At 32.5% G+C, this 23,003-nt stretch overlaps 1 protein-coding gene across 13 annotated transcripts in view; it reads left to right on the top strand.

Moving 5' to 3' along the window:
* Window positions 1-23,003, top strand: part of LOC125070143 (kinesin-like protein unc-104) — a 97,438-nt gene that overhangs the window by 37,052 nt on the left and 37,383 nt on the right. For 12 of the 13 annotated variants that reach the window (XM_047679856.1, XM_047679853.1, XM_047679855.1 and 9 more), the window contains exons 1-2: window positions 11,791-11,907; window positions 14,513-14,672. In XM_047679856.1, coding sequence (XP_047535812.1) covers window positions 14,573-14,672 — 100 coding nt within the window. In that variant the 5' untranslated portion in view covers window positions 11,791-11,907; window positions 14,513-14,572. Of the gene's footprint in view, window positions 1-11,790; window positions 11,908-14,512; window positions 14,673-23,003 lie in introns of those variants that run through there. The other variant, XM_047679844.1, reaches the window with a different exon arrangement.

Here is a 23,003-nt window from a genome sequence, read left to right as displayed (position 1 = left end):
GGTCGTCCTCGAGGTTCAGACGGCCGTATTGCAATGACTCCCATTAAGTATCCCAGGGTAGTGCAGTGTTCAACATTACGTAATGCTTTTAAAATAGGATAAAACTAAAAGCTTGTACTATTTTTTTCCGGTTTAAACAAGGACAGATGTAAACAAGTTCTTTTTTCGAAATGTTTCCACTTTATATGGACTTTGTTTGTGGTAAGATGTACTTTTTTATTAATGTTTGTACGTATTTAAAAGCTTATTTGAAACTAGAATAAATACGTAATTAGTGAACAACTACGGCTCAGAGCAGAATTAGCAACAGTATATAGTATATAGTACAAAGACTTTAACCTTCTGTAGGTTCTAAGGAATCAGTTATCAATAAAATCATATCATATCATAAGTGTTAAAATAGCTTAGTTATTTTGAAACATTTGCTTAGTTTTAGACTTAAAAAAACGTCATATTTTTTGGGTTTTAATTGCTCGGCATGTTTTAAAACAAATTCGGAGACTATATTCGTTCTGTCTTAAGTTGTTTAAAAATGTTTGTCAAGTGACTTACTTGAGTTTTTTTTTATGAAGTTGAGTGCGGTGTTTGTTTAAATAAAAGTTGATTAAAGACATTATATATATAATGGTGATGCGGGTTATATTAAATAATAAATAAATAATAAATATTTTACTTGGCTTTGTGCAAGCCCGTCTGGGTAGGTACCACCCACTCATCAGATATTCTACCGCCAAACAACAGTACTCTTTATTGTTGTGTTCCGGTTAGAAGTGAGTGAGCCAGTGTAATCACAGGCACAAGGGACATAACATCTTAGTTCCCGAGGTTGGTGGCGCATAGGTGATATAAGGAATGGTTAATATTTCTTACAGCGCCTTTGTCTATGGGCGGTGGTGACCACTTACCATCAGGTGGCCCATATGATCGTGCGCCAACCAATGCCATTAAAAAAAAAAATTGGACAACATCACATTCATTACTCTGATTCCAATGTAAGTAACCAGCACTTGACAGAAGTAACGACGGTATTACAAACACCCAGACCCAAGACAACATAGGAACCTAATGAACTTTTTCTACAACGACTCGGCCGGTAATCGAACCCGGGACCTCGGAGTGGCGTACCCATGAAAACCGATGTACACTACTCGACCACGGAGGTCATCAAATATTTGTAATTGTATTTTTTTTTAAAAAAATTTCACAGCCATATCGATTATTTTTATCTGTGTGTTGAAGGAAATATCGAGAGGTAACTCCTGTGTTAGGTTAAATCTGCCCCAAGTGTACCACCACCCCGGCACAGCGAGGTGGGATATCCACTAAACGTTCTCCTCTCCTCCTCAAATTGGATACGGGACCCTCAAGGCATTAATTCACTAAAACAAGTGAAAAACTGAATTAATACTACGAGGTGCGTATGATAATACTAAAATATTCTGCCCCAGTTATTCCAGAAGTCAATTACATTGATTAAAACTTTCATTTACATCTCCGCGACTTCATTATGATTTTAATGTAAAACTCTTTAATTTAACGCTATTATAGTCTTGGTATAGTTTTACAAATTGCGAATATGTCCAAATTACTGCTACTATTACGATTTAGTTTCTCTTGAGTAACACAGTGAAACTAGTTTCTCAGGAGAAATGCAGAAGTTTCTCGAACAACGCGATCTCTAAACAACCTGATTACTACGCTCTACTGTTTTAATTAGATTGTCTTGTTGAAATTAAGGCAAGATCTCAGCTTTTAAGTTAACAAAGTTTAATACGTGTAGTGTGTGGTATAAATTCTTTGCAATTATGGTCTGTAATATAATTGGATTGAAAATACAAGAGTATGTCGAAAGGACGTAGACTTGGACGGAGTATTTTCCGTTACACATTTTTCTGGGCGTTGATATGCGTTGTGAAACATACATAATGAAATATTGGCCAGTTTCTCAACACTGGTTTTTCAGATATCTTGAAATGTAATGGAATGAATCGATTTTTACAAGACTGCCTTATAAATAAGTTTAATGTTTTCATGGCTTATATAATGTATGTATGTGAGTTTCCTCGTTAAACTTCGGGTGACGGCCATCCTGTACGCGTTTCCTATAAGATCGCACCTCAACCTTGGGCGGTTGCAGCACACGCAATCTCCCTTGTATCGACTTTTGCGTATTTGGGTTAGACATTGTGGAAGCGCGCAAATCACAAAGCGGTTTCCTTTGTCAATTGACATCCCATATTCATTAATTTATTAAAAATAATATTAAATTTACATAACATATTTGATTGAAAAATAAAGTTTGTTGGCGAATTTTCTTTCTCTCCGATTCGGCTGTCAACAGTATGGTGAAAGAATATATGCTTAATTGCAATAATGTTTTAATGACCCGTACCGGGGTTGGAATCCAGAAACTCGAAATCTCTAGTATTATAAGCGAGCGACTCAAATTTAATATAAAGGTGTTATTGATATTACCCATTTCATATTGCGATTACCTTACGAACTATGGGATATAAGTTGTTATCTCTTTTATGATAAGTGCCCTATGACTCACTTAAATGAATTGAAGGGTTCCACCGATTATATCATAAATTCTTACAGTGCCAATATGCCAAGCAGAGGTGGGGTTGTTCATTTACAAGCTAAAATCGAATTTCTTACACCTGTTAGTTGAATTTATAGAATTAGTTTTTTTTTGTGTGGGTATACGATTTTACAACAGAATCACAGGAAGGTGAAAACGAGACGCTAAATAAAAAAATATAATATTCTTAAGCAAACATTTATTACAAATATTTATTAGTTATAAATTTTCTTTTTGTGTTCGAAAAGAGTACTTAACTACGGAGTTTCTTGCCGGTTCTTCACGGTAGAATCTACATTCCGGTAGTAACGTTACGTTTAACATAGTTTTGTAAAATGAAGATTCAAAAATGCTTGTAAAATCCTATTTGAATAAAGTATAATTTGATTATGTTAAGCAGATGAGCAATTGGGCAACCTGATGGTGGACCACCGCCCAAAGACATTGGCGCTGTAAAAATATTAATCTATCTTTACCTAACCAATGAACTATCACCTTGGGAGCTAAGATGCTATGTCCCTTGTGCCTCTAGTGACACTGGCTCAATCATCCTTTAAAATGGAACACAACAATACTAAGGATTGCTGTTTGGGGATAGAATATATGATGAATGGTTGGTACTTACCCAACGGGCTTGCAAAAAGCCTATCGGGTAAATTTAGTTACTTTATAAGTAGCACATCTAGGCCTTGCATCCTGGCTGTTTCTTTATAATTTTTAAAAATATAAAATTAGACAAAAAGGTTCTAAGGTCATGTTAATTTCCTATCCGATACTATTTTTATTTCTGTCAATAAGTACGTCTAATTCGTTTGTACATTAAAGAAATGAATGTTTTAATTTAAAAAAAGATTTCGCGCAAGATATATTGATTTAAAGGATTACAAATAATTAATACTGTCGCTTGAAGGTCAAAGTTTCTAGAACGCAGTAATCTCAATGCTTCAACATTGTTAGCTTCTGGTCTAATTACATTATTCGTTAGATAAATGACCGCAATAGCAATGTCTAAAAGGCGATAAAGTACAATAAAGACACCTAATAAATAAACCTTTAAAGGTTAAAGTCAACCTCTGACTTCGTTTGGGAATGATCGTATTGTGTTTATTTTTATTTAAAAGACAAGTTTGGTTAATTGACTAAACTTAAACTTTTTTTATGAAATAGGCGGGCGAGCAAATGCGCCACGTGATGGTAAATGGTCACCACAGTCCTTTGAAGTTGGCACTGTAAGAAATATTAATAATTCCTTATATGGCTACCGAATTTGGGAAATAGGATGCTAGGTTCTTTGTGCCTTACTTCAAACCGGAACATCATAATACTTAGTACGGCTGCTTGGCGGTATAATATGTCACGATGTTACCTACCCGGAAGGACTTGCACGACGTCCCACTAAGTATTCTTACACAGATTTGGAACTTCATTGTTCGAATATCAAAACTATTTAGGCTAAAAATAATAATTTTCTTGTAATCTTTATAATAAAATTATATAATTGTGTTTTATTTTCTCAGATTTGAGATTATTGTATGACTTATGCATACTTTCATATTTGTTATTAAAATTTGCTAAATATATAAGTGAAGATATTTGTAACGTATTGTTAAGATGTTGTATGACAGCCTCTAGCTCAAAGGTTTATAGATCGACTAATGGTATCAAAGTGGAGATTCGATCCTGACCCATTGACCTCTTGTCGTCCTCAGTTTACATCATCAAATGCACAAGCAATCCATTAAATCAACTGAAAAGTAATTAAGCTTAATTGGAATGGAGAAATAGTAATATTAATATATCCTTGGAAATACGCGTCACAAGATTTTAGTCTTTCCTTGGAACAGTATGATGTGGGTTTACCTTTAAATAAATAAATTACACACTATTACAATACACACTAGCCGTCGCCATATTTTATCCCTTCGAGGGTTAAATTAAAAAAAAGTGTCCCAGGGAATGTATCTCCATACCAATTTTCATCGAAATCAGTTCAGCGGTTTAAGCGAGAAAAGGTAATAGACAGAGTTACTTTCGCATTTATAATATATTATTATATACATTTATTATACATATGTGTATAGAAAAGAGAAATAAAAATAACGAAGTTACTTTATTTTTATTATATTGAAATATGTTTACAATTAAAATATTTTGCGTTGTTCATAACTAAGTTTATAACAATGTTATTTCTTCTGGAAACTTGGAACAATTTCCTACTATTCCAAAGGGAATACGTTCAACACAGCCACGTTCTACACTTCAATTTGATAAAAATATTTGTTGTCGAATCCGCCGAGACTCGCTCCAATGACCAGAATATTGTAGCTTGTATATACACATTCGTATTTGTTGTTATTGTTGTTATTTTTTTGTTTGTTTGTATATAATCAATAAAAATATAATTTTACAATGTTCGAATGCAATTAGCTTGGTGTATTTAAGTGCATGTTTGAAAAGCAGTTGTTGAAAAGTTTTTAAGTAATTTTATTTTATTTTTCGGTTGACGTATACATTATGGTCGGTAACATTTTATTATACGATGTCCTCTATTTAAAGGTTGTCTGGCAGAGATTAAGGTTTCAGCAAAAATTCTGTACTTTTTTTTTCTAAAATACAATATATTTATTTTGTATTGAATTGTATTTAATGTTTTTCAATATAAAATTTATTGTCGATTTATTTTAAAATAGTCTTTTTTAAATTAGAAATATACGCGGTAAATGAACTCAGGGTTATTGGATAAAATCTTAAGCACGCTGTGTAAAAATTGCGAATAATATTTATGTGTCATAACGTAAAGAATGCTTATTCATGTGACTTGATGTCTAGTATTCAATCTTTACTTGTTCTGTATGGATTTTATTTTATTGCTAACATAGAAATCTTAATAACTAATGCAACTGTTAGTTATCAAATAATTCTTATTCAAGGATGCTTTTATTTGATTAAGCACATTTTATAAAATCAATTACCAATCAGAACCGTTCAACCGTGTCAAGAAATGTTGAAATAAGTCTTTTATAAGAATATAATTTCAGTATCGTCTTAAACTAGCAAAAGCGTAAATAAACGAAAACCTTGGAATAGTGGTCGTAGTCCTTGGTCTTATCAATAACATTTGTATTTATGAAGGTCTCGTGTGGCGATTAAGATTGAAGCTTAGCCCAACAACGTTGGTCGCGTCCCTCGCGCAGAATCCGGGGCTTGAATGAGCTACTATTTTTTTTGTTCGTATTGTATTTTATGCGTAGAAATTATTCTTTTTTTTTTAATATTGGATAGGCAATTGTTAAGTGGAACATCGTGCACTGTGGTAAAGAAAATATCGTGAGGAAACTGGCTTGTATCTAGCTTTAAACCAGTGTTTTTTTTTTAATTAGACCATTAGACTCAGAGATTTCATACAAATAAACAAATTTTACTTCTTTATAATAGATTTGTTTCGAATAAGAGTAACGGATGTTATAATAAATATCATAGGGGCTGTGGTTTTATATAATGTTTCGATTCATTAATTGGTAGTGCAAGCTTTATTTATGACATTCACTGAATTTATAAATAATGATATTATATTATAAATATATAAATATATATTGTAAATAATGAATTATAAAAAATATATATTATAAATAATGATAGGCTATCGGAAGGCGTTTCATATCAGGGGAAAACTAACTTTCGATTTTAATAGAAAAAATATGTTTGCAGACGTTTTAGGTGTTGAGCGTCAGATTTTTGATATCGAAAGTAGCCTCTGCTGCATCGTTTGCTTAACACGAATTTCAGAAACTGTTACATTTATAATTTTTTTATATAATAGCAATCATATACAATGTTAATAGCATAGTTTATTTTAAATAATATCATGTTATGTTTTCTACGTTATAGTGCGAATAAAAAATATGATAACATTGAAAAATATTTTTACCTCGTATAATATATGACACTAATTTTATGTATGTATTCAAAACTTTATGATATTATTATATTGGAGATTTTAATGGCATACTGTACAGTTCGGCGCCGGATTGTGAATTTTCATCCCACCTCACTGCTATTGGATGATGAATGTACGATGAATATATAAATAAATAACACATGGTGAGTGAGCCAGTGTAAGAACAGGTGAAATTGCGCGGTTGTGGGCGCATTAACGTCGCCAATCTATGGGCGAAAGTAGCCGCTTTAATGTAAAGTAGGCCTCTAGTTCGTGATTTGCATATTATAAAAATGTATGTCACTGTATTTTCTTGATTTTTGTATCATTTTTCTGTTTAATATACATGCTATTCTGATTAAACACTATCATTATCATTAGTGTTATTTTTATTGCGAACTCTACGTCAATATGATTACAATGAAGTATTAAATTTATATAAATAATGACTTAGATGAGTATTATTAAAGGAAATAACACGAAAAACTGATAAATAATTTCTAAGTTTCGTTCCGTGAAAATAGAATTAATCGTTATGACGCAGTGGTAGTCATCACAAGTTGAAACGATTCACTCATTCATGCCTTAAATCCCTTACCCGCCCACAACATTCAAGTAAATCCAAGAAAGAATGAAGCCGAAACACATTATCCACTTGTACGTCGAATGCTGCCAACTATTGTTGGCAAAAGACTTTAAAATTCGCCAGTGAGTCCCGATCGATGGTATTAAAGCGAGAACTTTCGTTCGGAACAAGAACTATCCGTTGATATCATGACGTCATTCAGACTACCCATGTAGGTACGTGTAGACTACCCTCTGTATTGAACTTAATTTGAAGTATACGTATGCTAGCGAAATTGAGTTTGTTTTGACATTCGTCTGGAACAAATATTGGCGTTATTTTTGTTTATAAAACTGTATTTACAATCATACCCGAATGGAATATTTCTATTTTTTTTTTTAAATTATCTGGTTTTATATATTTTTTTTTAATATATTTTGCCAAGAAAATATCAACTTGTATGCCCGTATATAGAGTATCTTTGAGAATTACTTTTCTTTGACATTTGTCGTTCGTTGGAAGCTACATTGAAACGCCCACGAATGTGTCTTAAAGGTCAAATCACAATTAAAAACAGAATTAGAGTTCATTTCAGTATTTTTCAGTATAAAGTCATATCCGTTACATAGAATTGTTTACTTGAAACGAAATGAAGTTTTTTCAGCTATTACCACATGAGAACTATTTGTATGATTCTTTCACTATATAGTTTTAGTTAAAATAATATAATAATAATAATAAAATATAATAAATAGCTGATTATTTAATCATATATCATAAAATGAAAAGATACTTTATTCAAGCACTTTTGAATCGTCATTTTAAGTGACGATTCAAACTATATTAAGTGAAGCTACCACCGATTCGGAATGTAGTTTCTACCGAGAAGGACCGCCAAGAAACACAGTAGTTACTCTTTTTCAACATTTAAAATACAAAGTTATGTTAATTAAATACAAATATATATGTATATAATATATTCGGCCTGGAATCAATAAGTATTTGCTCCACGCTTTTTTATTATCTGGTGTTTATTGATCACTTTTAACTTGGTTATTGACAAACTATGTTAGTTTTTAAATTAAATTGGTTATTTTTATTACTTAATAATAAATAATATGCCTTGTTCACGAGCCATTCGTATATAATGTCGAAATATCGAGTTCCAACAAATAAAATTAATAAACATGGTAAATATTCCGTTTTAAATACTTGTAGTAACTATGTTAGTATTTGATCTTGTCAACAATGTTGTTCGCATCTATCCCGTATATGTATGTAATGGGAAACTCTTTGTAGTCGTCGAACATTTTCCACTATGTGAATAGTATAAGTATCTACTTCATCGGTGTTTGGCATCGACTCAGGTCAAACTCTTTCTAAATTTGAATACCAAATTGAAGTCGAAGCTTTGTCTAACACTGCTCTCTTAAGTATTGCACTTCATTATTGTTAAATAATTTCTTATTAAAATTAATCTCATTACTAAATTATATATTAGAATATATTTCAAACAAAAGTGCATAGATTTAACAATTGCTAGATCTCGCTCAATAATAACTGCTGAGTTTCGAGGGGTTTCTTCTTAATAGAATCCACATTCCAACCCAAAGTGGTAAAAATAATTTGTTTAAAAATATTTTGATTTGATTAGAAAAAATATTGATAGGTAATTAAATGTGCACTCTTTATTCTTTACCCGAGTTAAAGCTACTTTTTAAACTTATCTTTGTGAATAAATAAATATATACGTACATCTGACTTAGGACTTTACGTATGATTTTAGAATTAATTTGCTAATTTATAGAAAAACTATAATGTTTTATGTGTTAAAGACGTCAATTTAACGGTAAATATTTGCAAAATTTCAATGCGAATATGAATTATATACAGTAATATTTTTAAATAAAATAAGTTTCTATTATAACAGCGTTTGATGATTTTAAATTATGTTTGACAGAATAAGGACGTTTTATAAACAGAGCTAAAAGGATTTATGTTTTATGGTGAGACTAATAGAGTGGCTTGCAATATTGATTATTTTTTTAATATTTTTCCAGTGAAAACAGACCACTAATTAAAAGTTATTGCTAAAAACTAATAATCCATTTAGTTTAGTTTAGTCATGAATGTGGGGTGATGTTTTAACTGATTTAATAATAATACTTCTTATAAGTGTGGGTACTGAAGATCTTAGTAGATTCTTACATGAGCCAATTTTGCATTAAGCAATATGACTGCGCCGTAGTCAGGTATGACTCATAAACTGGCTCATAAACTGTCTCATAAACTGTGAGGTTATTAATGGAGTATTAACAAATGTGAGCTAATTGAAAAAGCATTGAATCTAAACACTAATGGCGTCGTTTTTAAGTCGGATTACGACCGTTCGGATCTTAAATAAAACTAGACTATTCAATCAATACGTTCGTGTTGCGTCATCGTGCGTGGTTAGTCCAGTTCCTTAACCCCCACAATTTTATTTATATTTTTGAGATCAACTAATAGCATCCATCCCACGTAATATTTATATTAGACATAAAAACATAACTAGTCTGAAGTATATGTTTGTGCGTCAAAGTGAAATAAAAAAAGTAGTTTTTTTTTAAAACAATAGTTTCTACAGCAGCTGAGTGTGTTAATTATATTTTGATCTCACTATATATACTAAACCTTTAATAAATATTGTACAGAAATCTCATAGTTCAAAGGTTTTTTTTTGTTTAATTAAATTCCAATAGCGTTGTTTTATATAAATTAATTACTAAAGAGAAAGAAATACGATAAAAAGACCGAAACCGAATTATCGATTCCTATAAACATAATTGAGGATTATAGATGGTTTCTGCGTCTGTGTCTGCATATTACATTAACACAAGAATATATAAACAGTATGTTCATTTTAATGAGACTATATCTGTTATATCACACCCGGATAAAATCAGGTCGTTAGGATCCTGTAAAATTTAAAGTAAGACCATTCATAATTGCTTTTAAAAGAGTACATTTTCATAAGTACGCGCTTTGTCGTAGAGGCATGTGTAATCGTACACTTAATAAAAACAAGTCGCGTTCAATACGACAAGGGTTGACATTGTCATAAAGCCGCTTTACACACGTTAAGACTTAATTACATTTGCATACATGTATGTACATTCATATTGTGACCGGAAACAACAATTATTTGAATATGTTCGTTCAATAAATAATATTAATGATTTGTTAATGTTTTACTTATAACAAGAGGGTTAGATGAACTTGTAGAATGAATATGTGAATTTCAGCCCAAGATTGCGGTTTCAAATCACAGGCACTACTGGTTTATCAGGCATGACTCTGTTAGATAACACTGTAAGGAAATTCGCATGTGTGTGTGATGAACACATCGTCTCTAACTTGTGTATCGGCCAACTCGCGTTGAAAGAGCGTATGTGAATAAGCTCAGAAACATTTCTTCGAAAGGAGAGGAGGTCTTAGCCTAAAAGTTACGGGCAATTACTTTAAGTAAATGGAAGGCAGATTAGCAATTGGGCAATTTGATGGTTAGTATATAAAATAAAATGTGTATAAACTATATTTTACGGTCACAAAAACGTCTTTGATTTTTGACGGATTTATGTAAATGTCTGTTTGTATCTACATATATATTTACGTTCTTCTTATGTGTATCTTGACTTAAGTGAAGATAGTAACGATCCAATTCACATATGCGATGAGTAATAACATGGTAAATGCATTATTTAGTTTCCTAGTAACAACATTTGGCGTATACCTATATAAACCTATATAAACCTATTTGCCAAAAAAAATAAGTTTCAAGCCGTTCAATGTGTATGGTTCGTTTTGATAATAATAGAAGTCGTATACACCTTTATAATTTTGTAATATAATGATAAAGACCTAATGATTGTCTAGACAGTACCTGATCCTTATTTTGTTCGATGGACATGTTTATACACTTAATATGATAGTATAGTAATTCAACCACATGAAGTTCGAAATTGTTTTTAGTAGTACAGTTATTTATTTTTTTTTGGTATGGGAAATAATGTTTTATATAATTACAAATTGTAGGTTGAAGTTGAAATTACTAATGAACAAAGGAATATTTTTGATGCTTCCTCATCTTTAGATTCTCGTCCGAGACTCAAAAATTTCATGACCGATCAAGTAGACGGGGCTGAAATCAAAGTGGACGTGACCAGAGTTTCTACGAGGTTCATTTCAGTTCCTCAAATATAACTTAATTTACAATTTATAATGTATTTGAAACTTGTACTTTGTAATATTTGGTTTCGTAACCTATAGAATAGCTTTTGACTTTTTGTATTTCGCCTAGAATATATTATTTAAAACCTTAAGAAATTGACGTACTGTATGGTTTTGACGTTTCGACATTTTTTTAAGACAAAAGAAAGTAGGTGCGAATGCGTAATGAGGCCTCTTTCAAACCTACGCGTCAAAACGTGTAATTCAGAAAAAAAAACGTTAAATAGTAATTAGGCTTAATTCAGCTGTGCTCTGGGAGTTGAACACTTGAAATGGTCGGGTTGTGTAGATTTGTTAACGTTATTTGCGGTGAGGGCTGCGCGGCGGCGACGACGCGCATCGCGGTGCTAGATCGAAGGCCCTGGAAGGGTACCGCGCATGCGTGGCTACGGCTCCACCGATGTCTTCGCCGTCAGCCCGCAGTCGCACCGCGCATCCATCGGCGACGCCATGCCGACCGACGCAGCGACTTGACCGGAGCGCCCAGCTCTAAAACACCCCTGAAAACAAACAGAAGCGCGTCAAATCCACACCCTCGTCCACCAGACTAGGGTAAGTCCATAGCGGCTCGCTTTCGTCCCGCAAGGCTGCATTTAACGGGTGCTGTGTCCAAGGTCGGATCTGAAACGCATAGAGGGCGTCAGTGTGCGCGGTGAGTCATCTCTGCGGCGACACGTTTTCATGGCCGCCTCTTCGATCTCCTGAAGTTTTACAGGCGTTTCGATTGGAAAGATGTAGGTTGCAGTGGATGTTACGTAAGTGCGTGAGGAGTGCAGCGGCCGTGGCGCCGGTACTTTCGACTCCGTGTTCAGCCGACCGTTGGCAATTACGGCACGCGAGGATCGCTTTAAGGAAACATTCACCATTTTGTACGCGAATCTTGTGCCGTAAGCAACTTTTGCTAATAAATCGTGTCAGAGCCATGCGCCCGTACCTTTATATTGTGTTCGAAATATCTTATTCGTTATATAAAACGGATGTTGTGTGATTTGATTACCTTGTGAAAGTGATTTTTGATACTAAATATTCAGTGATTCATCTCATATTTCTGCGTTCAAGTTGTGATCTTAAATTAGTGGTGGGTAACTAGATATAACGTTCCTCTTGCACAATAAATAAAAATTACATAATATTTTGCGTCTCGGATTTTAGCTCATTCTTAAAATCATGTAACTTTATATTAAAATGAAAATTTGTTGTTTTTGCCGAAAATTGATAAAGAAAAAAACAAACAAATAATTCAGACGAAAGAACTTATATATTACTTGAACTTTATGTTATTAGATAAATCAAAAAAGATATTAACGAAAAAAATATTTAATAAATATCAAAAGAAAATCAATGATCGATGACCTTTAAGCAACGGTAGTCGGGCGACGCGTGCGCAGCTGGCTCAGATGTTATCCGGACCGTGACGGTGGCGGACTAACGGATCTTGACCTGTTACTTTATTGTAATAATAACTAAATTAATTATCCTTTATTTAAATTCTCCATGAGTTTAATTTAGATCTATGTTCCAATTGTAAACATACATTATCTTTACACATTTCACATAATAGACAAAATATTAGATATTTGTATATTATGTGTTTATAAAGAATATTAAAAATTTACAATATTTATTACAACTAATATAATAATACTTGTTAAGTGTAGTGAAAATATTAAAAAGTGTCCAATATAACACCAGTAGTCGCAAGATTCCAATCTGACGATCCGATCCGAGTAAAAATTAACAACTAGTTAAAGAGAAAATTAAGGTTATTGGTAACGCCTTAAAGACTGGCATTGATAGAATTCTATGAAAAAAAACTTAAGTTACCGAGAAGTCCTAGTCTAGGTCGTTAGTTTACCTGGCCTCATTAAATGCTTTAAGCTTTTACGAGCCACGAGAAGTATTTCCTCCCAATTTCCTCACCGCAGCGTAAATTACTAAACGAGGTTAAACGCAGATATTCAACTGGTCTTATTAACTCTAATGAGATTTGTCAAATTATAGGCTCCTTTATGTTCAATTTTAGGATAACTTTTCTTTAATATCTTTATCGTACATAAGATTGAGTTTTTATTGGAATTATTTTATGCGTAGAATTACATTGTTTATAAATTACTAATTTTATACAATTTTTGTTTAAAATAAACCTATATTACGAATTAAACTAAAAAACTCATATTACTAAAGGTAATTCGTGCAGGTAAACAATTTTGATTGTTAATTGAGCAAATTTCATAAACCTTCAAAATAAAAATGATTTTTTCTTACTTGTATTTTTATCGACGTTTATAGTTTAATAAATAATTAATATAATTTTGGATCTATATTTATTTATTTATTTATTATTACATAATAAATATCAGCCTGTAATAAATGTACAATTCTATCAATTTAGTGCATGGATTTTTCTAACGAAATTTCTTAATATACTTGCAAAGCGATAGCCTAAATTTTTTTTATGTAACTCAATAGTTTGACAATATGAATGTTCGTTGTATGAGGGAGGGAGGGAGGATTAGTTTGTTACCAGACATGACAAATATAGATTTCCAGCGCTTGAAGCGCTTTGTCATTTCCATATTCGTTTTTACTCTATTCTTATATGGTTTCGAATGTCTGAAGATGTTGAATTTTTTCTTTGGATTAATAAAATATTACAAACATAATACGGTTTTAAAACATAACTTTTTTATCCCTTTTAAACTTGATTTATCAGTTTGTTTCTGTTAATTTAAATTGAATAAAGAAACAAAATTTGACTAACTAACTCACTTAGATAAATTTAATAGTCTTCAAAAATTCACATCGTATTTTAGTCAATAACTTAAACATTTAACTAATTAATGTATATCTTATAATAATATCTTTTGTAGTGCCTTTTGATAACTGTATAAAATGTTTATTAAACTCGTTTGATTCCTCGTTGATGATTATGCTTGGGGTAGGTTACAATATGCATTGATTTCTCGGTAGGTTTGCGTGAATCGGTTCCTACATAAAATAACTGTTCCTTTATATATTTCTGAAATGAAAACTCGTTTATAGGGCATCGTTTTAGAGTGAAATTATCGTCTCGATTAAGACGTTTGGTTGGGACAGTCAGGACATATAATTTAGCTCTTTGTGACGTGTATGTTAATTCTCATGTGTTTGTTTACAGGTGCGTTTCGGGCGTAGTACCGATGTGTTAGTGGTGCAGCTGGTGTGACTATCAGCCACCATGTCATCGGTGAAGGTGGCGGTAAGGGTCCGCCCCTTCAACTCGCGCGAGATAGCGCGGGACTGCAAATGTATCATCGAAATGTCTGGCAACACTACAGGTAAGATATTTCATTATTTATTCATTTTTTTAGGTTTTAATGTTTACAAAAGATTCGGTTTTATATATGTATAATAATTGTAACCAAAAACTAAATCAGTTCGATATAATGAACAACATAAATAATAATAAAATAAAATGTATACTAAGATATAATTCAAAGTCAAAGTATTTCCTTTTCTCGTGATACAAAATTGATTCACGTGCATAATGGCTTCCCAAAAATCTTTACTCGGCGCGTTAAAAATACTTGAGCAAAAAAAGAGAAAATCGGCAGATACCTTTTTTTTACCTAAATGAATAAAATAGTCTTTCACATTAACGTAACTTATATATAAAGCCTAATAACCTGGGGGCGATCGTTTTATTACCAAGGTGTGCCATCTTTAAAAAGGGCGTAATCATCTCAATGGTTTTTCCAAACGGAACTTTTGAGAACCGAGTCTAAACACTCTTCAATTTAGGAGAGAAAGGAAACAGATGTTTTAGAAATTATTAAATGGCTTGCTACTTCCCGTAGTAAACCAATCTATAGAAAAATGGTTTTTGACAGTACTTAAAACTTAATGTCGAAGAGAAGTTCATTAGAAAAAATATTATTTATCTATCTAAATAAATATTATGAGACAATATTTGTTGTTACGAGCCTGTCCCCCCCCCCCGGTACGGTACGATATACGGTACGGTACGGTATATATACGGTAAGAAATAATGAATTTTGAAATAAGAATTAATACCAAATTGAACATGTTTAAATATTTGAAGAATGTTAGCTCTTAACTTAGTTACTTAAATTCTTGGAAAAAAATGTCCTAATAATTCATTTAAAGCGACATTAATGTTCTCTAAATAAGATTTTACGAGCATACCTTAATGCCACAAAAATTTATTAGTAAGCGTTAGGCGCTTGTAATGAAGAATGACGCTAACCCTTTCCCGACCTATTCGCCATTTATAAATTGCGTAAAAGCTTTCCAAAATAAGTGCTCCCAAGATAATGAATATTGATGTGGAATTATTTGAAAGTAAATCAAATATTCCATTCCGTAATAAATATAATAGAATTGAATATTCATTGATACTAATATAATAAACGCAAATGTAACTCTTTAACGGCCAAACCACTGAACGTAATTTGGTACCGAATTTTTAATTTTGATATCAAAACTTGGTATGAAGCAAGTTAAACTTCAAGGAAGGATATAGACTACATTTTCATGCCTCAAAGCTGACGACTAACTCCTAAAACACGAACGAAACCGCGATAACTAGTATATTTATGAAATAGCATGAAACAGAAAAGACAAGATAATAAATTCAAACGTATGCAAAAGTTATACTTTCTTAAACTAAATGCATAAAATTTACAAAATTATAAATTATAACAAAAAAAAAAACGAAATTAGGAAGGAACGGAAAACGAGAAGGAGAGGGATAGGGCCTGAAGAGGGCGTAACGCTTTTCACTTACGTGAAAATTTCTGCCAGTTCACACTGATGTAAGTCGTGTGAAAAAGAACTTCATTCCAAAAGAGAGATTTTACTACAGACCTTTCCTACAGTTTAAAAACACCAGTAGGCTGTACAGCGATGATCTTTCGAATCGGGAGACCACTTAGCTCTACTCGTAGTAATATCAATATACTAGTTTTCGCCCGCGGATTTGCTCTCGTTTTAGGGGTTAGTTATCAGGTATTATTCACATAACATATTTATAAATTATAGCCCATGTGTTGTTCTGATGTTTAAGCTGTATTATTGTAAAGTTTCATTAAAATCTTTTTAGTAGTTTTTGTGTGAATGAGTAACAAATATCTATACATACAAATTTATTTCAGACTTACAATGTGTTGCGTGATTTAAAAAATAAGTTATTAGGCATTTTAAAAACTTTTTTTACATTTCATTTTACGACATAAATGATTTATCTACACTATATTTGAAAGATTCATGATATGTACTAATGCCATACATAATATTTGCTCACGAGCTGACGCGACAGGTGCAACACTGTCGAAACGGCGGACAAATAATAAAAAAACGTATGAACGCTGTTAGACCCGAATAGAATGTTATGAAATACTAACTTTGTTCAAGTAGACTGCTTGTAAAAGCAGTTTAGAATCGTCCATTTACAAGATTTCGGTTTGGAATGTAGATTCTAATGAGAACCTACAGGAAAGCAAGACATTTTTTTAAACATGAGTATACTAATTATTATACAACTGATATTAAGTTATCAATGTGCTGGAAAATGATTATAATGGAAAATAGTATTATAATAGATTTTCGAAGTTCACGAAAGTTTAAAGAGAACGTAAAATTCATGATTGTCATGTCAATAGTCTGAATTTGAAACGGGGGAAACTGCGAGGCTCGTTTATTTATATATAAAAATCTCTAAAACGCGCTGTATCTACGCGCTGTAGGGTCCCGTTAATAATTAAGATGTATTAACACTTCCTTATTTGTATCAAAGTTAGTTTGTTAAAAATCTTACGAAAATGTTAAATAACGCCAAAGGCTTCATTTGTACATTTTATTAAATAAATTATCGGTTTTATTGATTTTCATCGAGTCATACCCACCAAACGCAACATTTGCATTATATCATATATATATAAATCGTTTTGGTAGAAATCATCAACGAAGTTGAATTAATTAAACATTTTAGTTAATATTATTATATTATTATAAGTGCATGTGGCATTATATATAAGTTGTACATATTTTGCCACCTTAGATAGGCAATGCAATATGAACTTATTAAATATAATAGTTCTAAAATGACTCTTATGTAGAAAATTACAAAGTAGATTTTTTTTAAAGCCATTCTTGTAGTTTTAAACCTTTTTAGAACCTGGGTTAGTTGCGCAAACTTTTAAAATAACTTGGACCGGTAGCGTGGGTACTTTTTTTTACAATAGTGGCAAGGTCAGTTTTAAATAAAATGATTTGAAAATAAATTAAAATACGAAACAAATCTATTTCTAATTCTTCTAGTTATACTGGCTTTATTTGAATTTGTACTCAATAGTAGAATTATTGGGGATGACGTACCAAAAAGTAAAATAGTAAAATTAGCAAATCATTCAACATAGTATTTAAAAGAATTAAATCTAAATGAGAGCCGAGATAGCCCAGTGGTTAGAACGCGTGCATCTTAACCGATGATTTCGGGTTCAAACCCAGGCAGGCATCACTGAAATTTCATGTGCTTAATTTGTGTTTATAATTCATCTCGTGCTCGGCGGTGAAGGAAAACATCGTGAGGAAACCTGCATGTGTCTAATTTCAACGAAATTCTGCCACATGTGTATTCCGCCAACCCGCATTGGAGCAGCGTGGTGGAATATGCTCCAAACCTTCTCCTCAAAGGGAGAGGAGGCCTTTATCCCAGCAGTGGGACATTTACGGGCTGCTTATGTATGTTATGTTAAATCTAAATGAATGCGGACTTAATTTTTTATAAGGTTAAAGTTCGTCCGTCATTAATATATTTAAGGCAATCAATTTAAAATGAAACAAAACATTTCAAACCTTGTCTTCACTAACACTTTTATATTAAATAAGTTGCCTTTGTTATAATACGGCTAAAATTTCATTAATACATTTTCCAATAGTCATACACTATTAATATTTAACACAATAAACGGATTATATGAATAACTAGAACCATATTATTCACTATCGTAATGTCACTAGCAGTACATGAAAATGTCAAAAATTCATATATGAATCACCCTACATTAAAATTTTTCGTATTCATTTTGAAAGGGGACGCAGTGAGTCATTTTGCATTTTGGGATTATGCCAATGCAGGGGACATTGTCTTTTCGTATGTTGTACCTATTTCATTGCAACGGGTTGCACTGTTTTATAGAGATACTGGCTACTGCATTGCTGTTAGTATTCAGAAATGCAGCTGTTTTTTTATTATGCTACGAAACATTAGATTATTACTTATGAACGTTATCTTTTTAAAAGCCTTGGAATAATGAAGATAATATCTTATAGCTTTCTGGTTGTTGTAATATCTTTGCTTTGATTACATCCACAAGATATTCTACCGCCAAACAGCAGTACTTAGCATTGCTGTGTACTCAGCATTCCCGCTCGAAGGGTGATTGAGTCATTGTAACTACAGGCACAAGTGACATAACATCTTAGTTCCCGAGGTTGGTGGCGCATTGGCAATTTAAGGAATTGTTAATATTTTTATAGCGCCAATGTCATGGGCGGTGGTAACCACTTACTATCAGATGGCCAATTTGCTCGTCCGCGTCCGCCTACCTATATAATAAAAAGAGAAAATTTAATAGCTTCCAACGTACATATAGTTTCGTGGGCAAATTGGTCGATTCGGGTGTCATTTTATACAAATGGTGATGGGTCTCAAATAACACCTGACGCTGTAGTGTTAATAGCATAGTTGTCATGCTCGTTTTTAAACGAACCGATCAAATTATTTATTGTCGTGCACGACTATGGCTATACCGTCGATAGCTATATATATATATATATATATATGTACTTAAGATACCCACCTTAAGTACATATATATACATACATAAGTATACTTTCTAGATGGTAAGTGGTCAATGCTAAATATATTGGTGAACCGTAATGATATGATGCAAGATATATGACATATATTTCTTATACCGTCAATACGCCTAAAACCTAAGGTTTTTTCAAGGTTTTACCTAAGATGTTGTGTTCCTTGTAACTGTAACTACACTAGCTAACTTATCATTTTAACCGGGCCATATCAGAATATTGGTATTCAGTATTAGACTAGGTGATCAGTGGTATTTATCCACGCCTGTATGCTACGACTTTAGGTACAGAAGACGTTTGAAATATAAGTGTAAACAATGTCGTAAAATTCTTCCAATGACAATGTCTTTGGAATTTGCGAGTGGCATACTCGTTCGTTTGGCAACTTCAGGAAAAGAAAATATAATGTACTACTATACTGATCATGGTCGTTTGTGCGTGACAACGAACATTTCTAAGTAAGTTCCATCTGTGAAACCTCACAAAGTATCAATGTCACGAGAAGCCAATCACAGCGTTCGAATGTTTGGAAACATTAGTGTAGTATCTATAAATAGTAAATTAAATTAATTGTTAACTATCTATATGACTTGCTTAGACTTGGTCGTTATAGTCAATAGCGATAAATATGATAAATGTATTTTGTTTTTATTGTCAATGTTAATTTCATATTTAATTGTGGACTAAACCATCTGATATATGGTCATGGCATTTAGTTTCAAATCCATCATCTGAGACTAGGCTTCTGCTTCTGCTGCTGTGTATAGGCTTCCTCTTGTCTGAGCCAAAATCCTGCGATAGTCTTAACTAAGTTTGTCTAAGGCTTTTGTTACGTCATCTTCCCATTTTACAGCTGGACGACTGATATTTCTATACGCAGTTCATGAACTCCAAATAGCTATCGCCTCACATCGCCGCTACTTGTCATTATTTCTCCAGTCCAGATACGTTTTAGCGAATCAATTTCTACATAGCCATTCATTTAAGGTCGGTTTTTACTGCTATTATTAAGGTTCTCATTTAGAAAGTCAGTAATATATTCAGCAGAAAGTGGGATAATTATAAAATACTTACACGCATTTTCGCTGAGAAATTTAGTTGCTTTGTTATTAATTAAATTAAAAATCATGGAAGGACTGCTACATACATTCGAAGCGATGTCGCGGATTATAATGTAATAAGTAGTTTAGTTTTAATAACAAATTTATGGGAATGATTGTTCTTATGTTACCTTTACAAACACAAGTGGTCTTCCTTGTAAACATTATTCACCGGGTGTTTTCTTAAACATTGATATAACATTTGAACAAAGAAGACTTAATTGTTTAACATTTATAGATAACTTAGTTTTCGCCCGCCGTGTTGTTTTGGCCTATAAAAAGCCTATATCCTTCCTTAGGGTTGAAGCTTGCTATGTACCAAATGTAATCACATTCGGTTCAGTGGCTTAGCCGTGAAAGCGTAACACACACAGACAGACAGAGTTACTTTCGCATTTATAATATTAGTATAGAAGACGTAATTATATTTAAAATATTACTGGCATCACTTAATTTTAAAACAACATTACGTCACATATCAGTGTGTTGTTTTAAGTCACGCAACATCACGGTTTGTAGTGCGTGTGAGAACAATGTTTACTAGCTTATATTAATTTTTCATTATATTTAACCTTATCTCTAAAATATTGAATTAAAAATGTATTAATGTTTTAGTGATTTTTAATGCCGGTACTACAACAATATATTAATAATGAGTTATATGTAATTTATCACTTTTTTTTATTTGGCGTCAATGACTTTTTGTTACTGTTACTGGATATGATACTTTAAAAAAGATTTATTATTGATGGCCTTGATCAATTGGCTAGATATAAGGCCACAGATAAAGAGGTTTTGGGTTCAAACCCTAGATCGAGCTAGTGAAAAGATATTATATACTTCTGTCGTCGAAAACTTCTCAGTAGCAGCTCGCATCAGATTGTGAGAGTGAGCAAATAGAGCGTGGACCTGTGTTTGCGCACACACTTGCTCTATAGTATGTCCTGTGTATTGGTCGCCCTTGACTGAAATTGTCGGTCAGGTTAACATAATCAATATATTAGATAGAAGATGACTTTTTAGAAATAGATTTTATTAAGAAATGTCCCTGAACAATATTGTATCAAAGAGTATTATGCATCCTCTCGAAATAAATATAAAACAATGTACTTGTATGTCTGTGCATTTATTTACACAAGTATTATTTATTTCGAGGACATAAATATGTGTCTGTATTACGTAATGTAATTAAAATTTTACGCTGATTTACTTGTATAAATTAAAATTCAAAACGGCTTTTGTGCATTTCATGACTGTGTAGAATGATAGCATGAATGCTAGGGCTTCGTACTTATCTGGTTAGCTAGTTATCAGATATTCTACTGCCAAACAGCAATACTCAGTATATATATATACGGTTTAAAGGGTGAGTGAGCCAGTGTAACAAAATAACACCTTCACTCCCACTATTGGTAACTGGCGTATTGGCGATGTAAGGAATAATTAATATTTCTAACAGCACCAATGTCACTAGGTCGTGGTGACCACTTACCATCAGGTAGCCCCTTGGCTTACCTATACTATATAAAAAAATGATGCAACTCTATCGTAAATTCGAGTCCCATCTCTGGATGAAATAATCCTGTCCTTCTATAATCAATGGATGTAATAAAACGTTGTGTTATATATTTTAGATATGTATGCCCACTAATACTTCAAAGTCCAAGTGTTTACTCTAAGGTCTAGCATCTTAAAGCTATTAACACCTATAAATTGTATCTATTGTTTTGTATCTTAATATACACTACTGAGATTCCCTCGAATCTTCGCGATTATTCAAAAGACTTTCGTTCCTTTTTTCCTCTCTCTAAAATTCATTTTTTGTTAAATTATAACAATTTAGTAAATTGCAATTAAGAATCCTCTTTAATTTTTGCTAATCTACAGCTGGAGCTCTTCGAAATATGACCATACCCGATCTTCTACGTGCAACTGTCGTCCCATAATCACTGGGACAAAAATTGGCTACACTATTAATATATAAGATGTTTGATGTTTATATACATAACTATACCACTACTGCTACACTGTACTATCTAGGTATATTGTAAGGTAAACATTAACTTTTTAATTTTAAACATAATTGAGATATTATACACTTTTTAAAATACCATATGGTTATGTAAAGGGTAAAAGCGGATGACGTCACAGTTTGCGCCACATTCTAAGTATTCATGAATATACATGACTTTGTAATGCTCTCTCCTACACCCTCGGACGTAGACATTCAGCTTTTCATACGATTATCTTTTTTAATTTATAATTGTGATGTTATAAAACATAACGATCGTTCATTATAATAACGCTTAAAGTGACTAAGAAGTTTGAATATGAATAATTCAATTCTCGATGTTTATTCCTTGTTTGACATAGAGTTAAGAATGAGCCGTCATAGCCCAGTTGGTAAAACATGTGAATTTTAACCGAGGATCGTGGGTTCCAATTAAAAGCCCGACAAGAACAACTAAATTTTTCATGTGCTTATTTGCTTTTGTCTTTTATAATCGGACGCTGAAGAAAAACATCGTGAGGAAACATACACGTGTCAGTTAATATTACGCCAAACGCGTCTCCACCAACGCAATAGCAACAGTAACATATAATAGCCTGTAAATTTCCTCCTCCTCCCCTTTGAGGAGAAGGTTTGGAACGTGGTGAGATCAAAACCTTCTG

Source organism: Vanessa atalanta, chromosome 16 (assembly GCF_905147765.1).
Source record: "Vanessa atalanta chromosome 16, ilVanAtal1.2, whole genome shotgun sequence".
NCBI lineage: Eukaryota > Metazoa > Arthropoda > Insecta > Lepidoptera > Nymphalidae > Vanessa > Vanessa atalanta.
The sequence above is the reverse complement of the archived record's forward strand: the minus strand, read 5'-3'. Positions and strand labels throughout refer to the sequence as shown.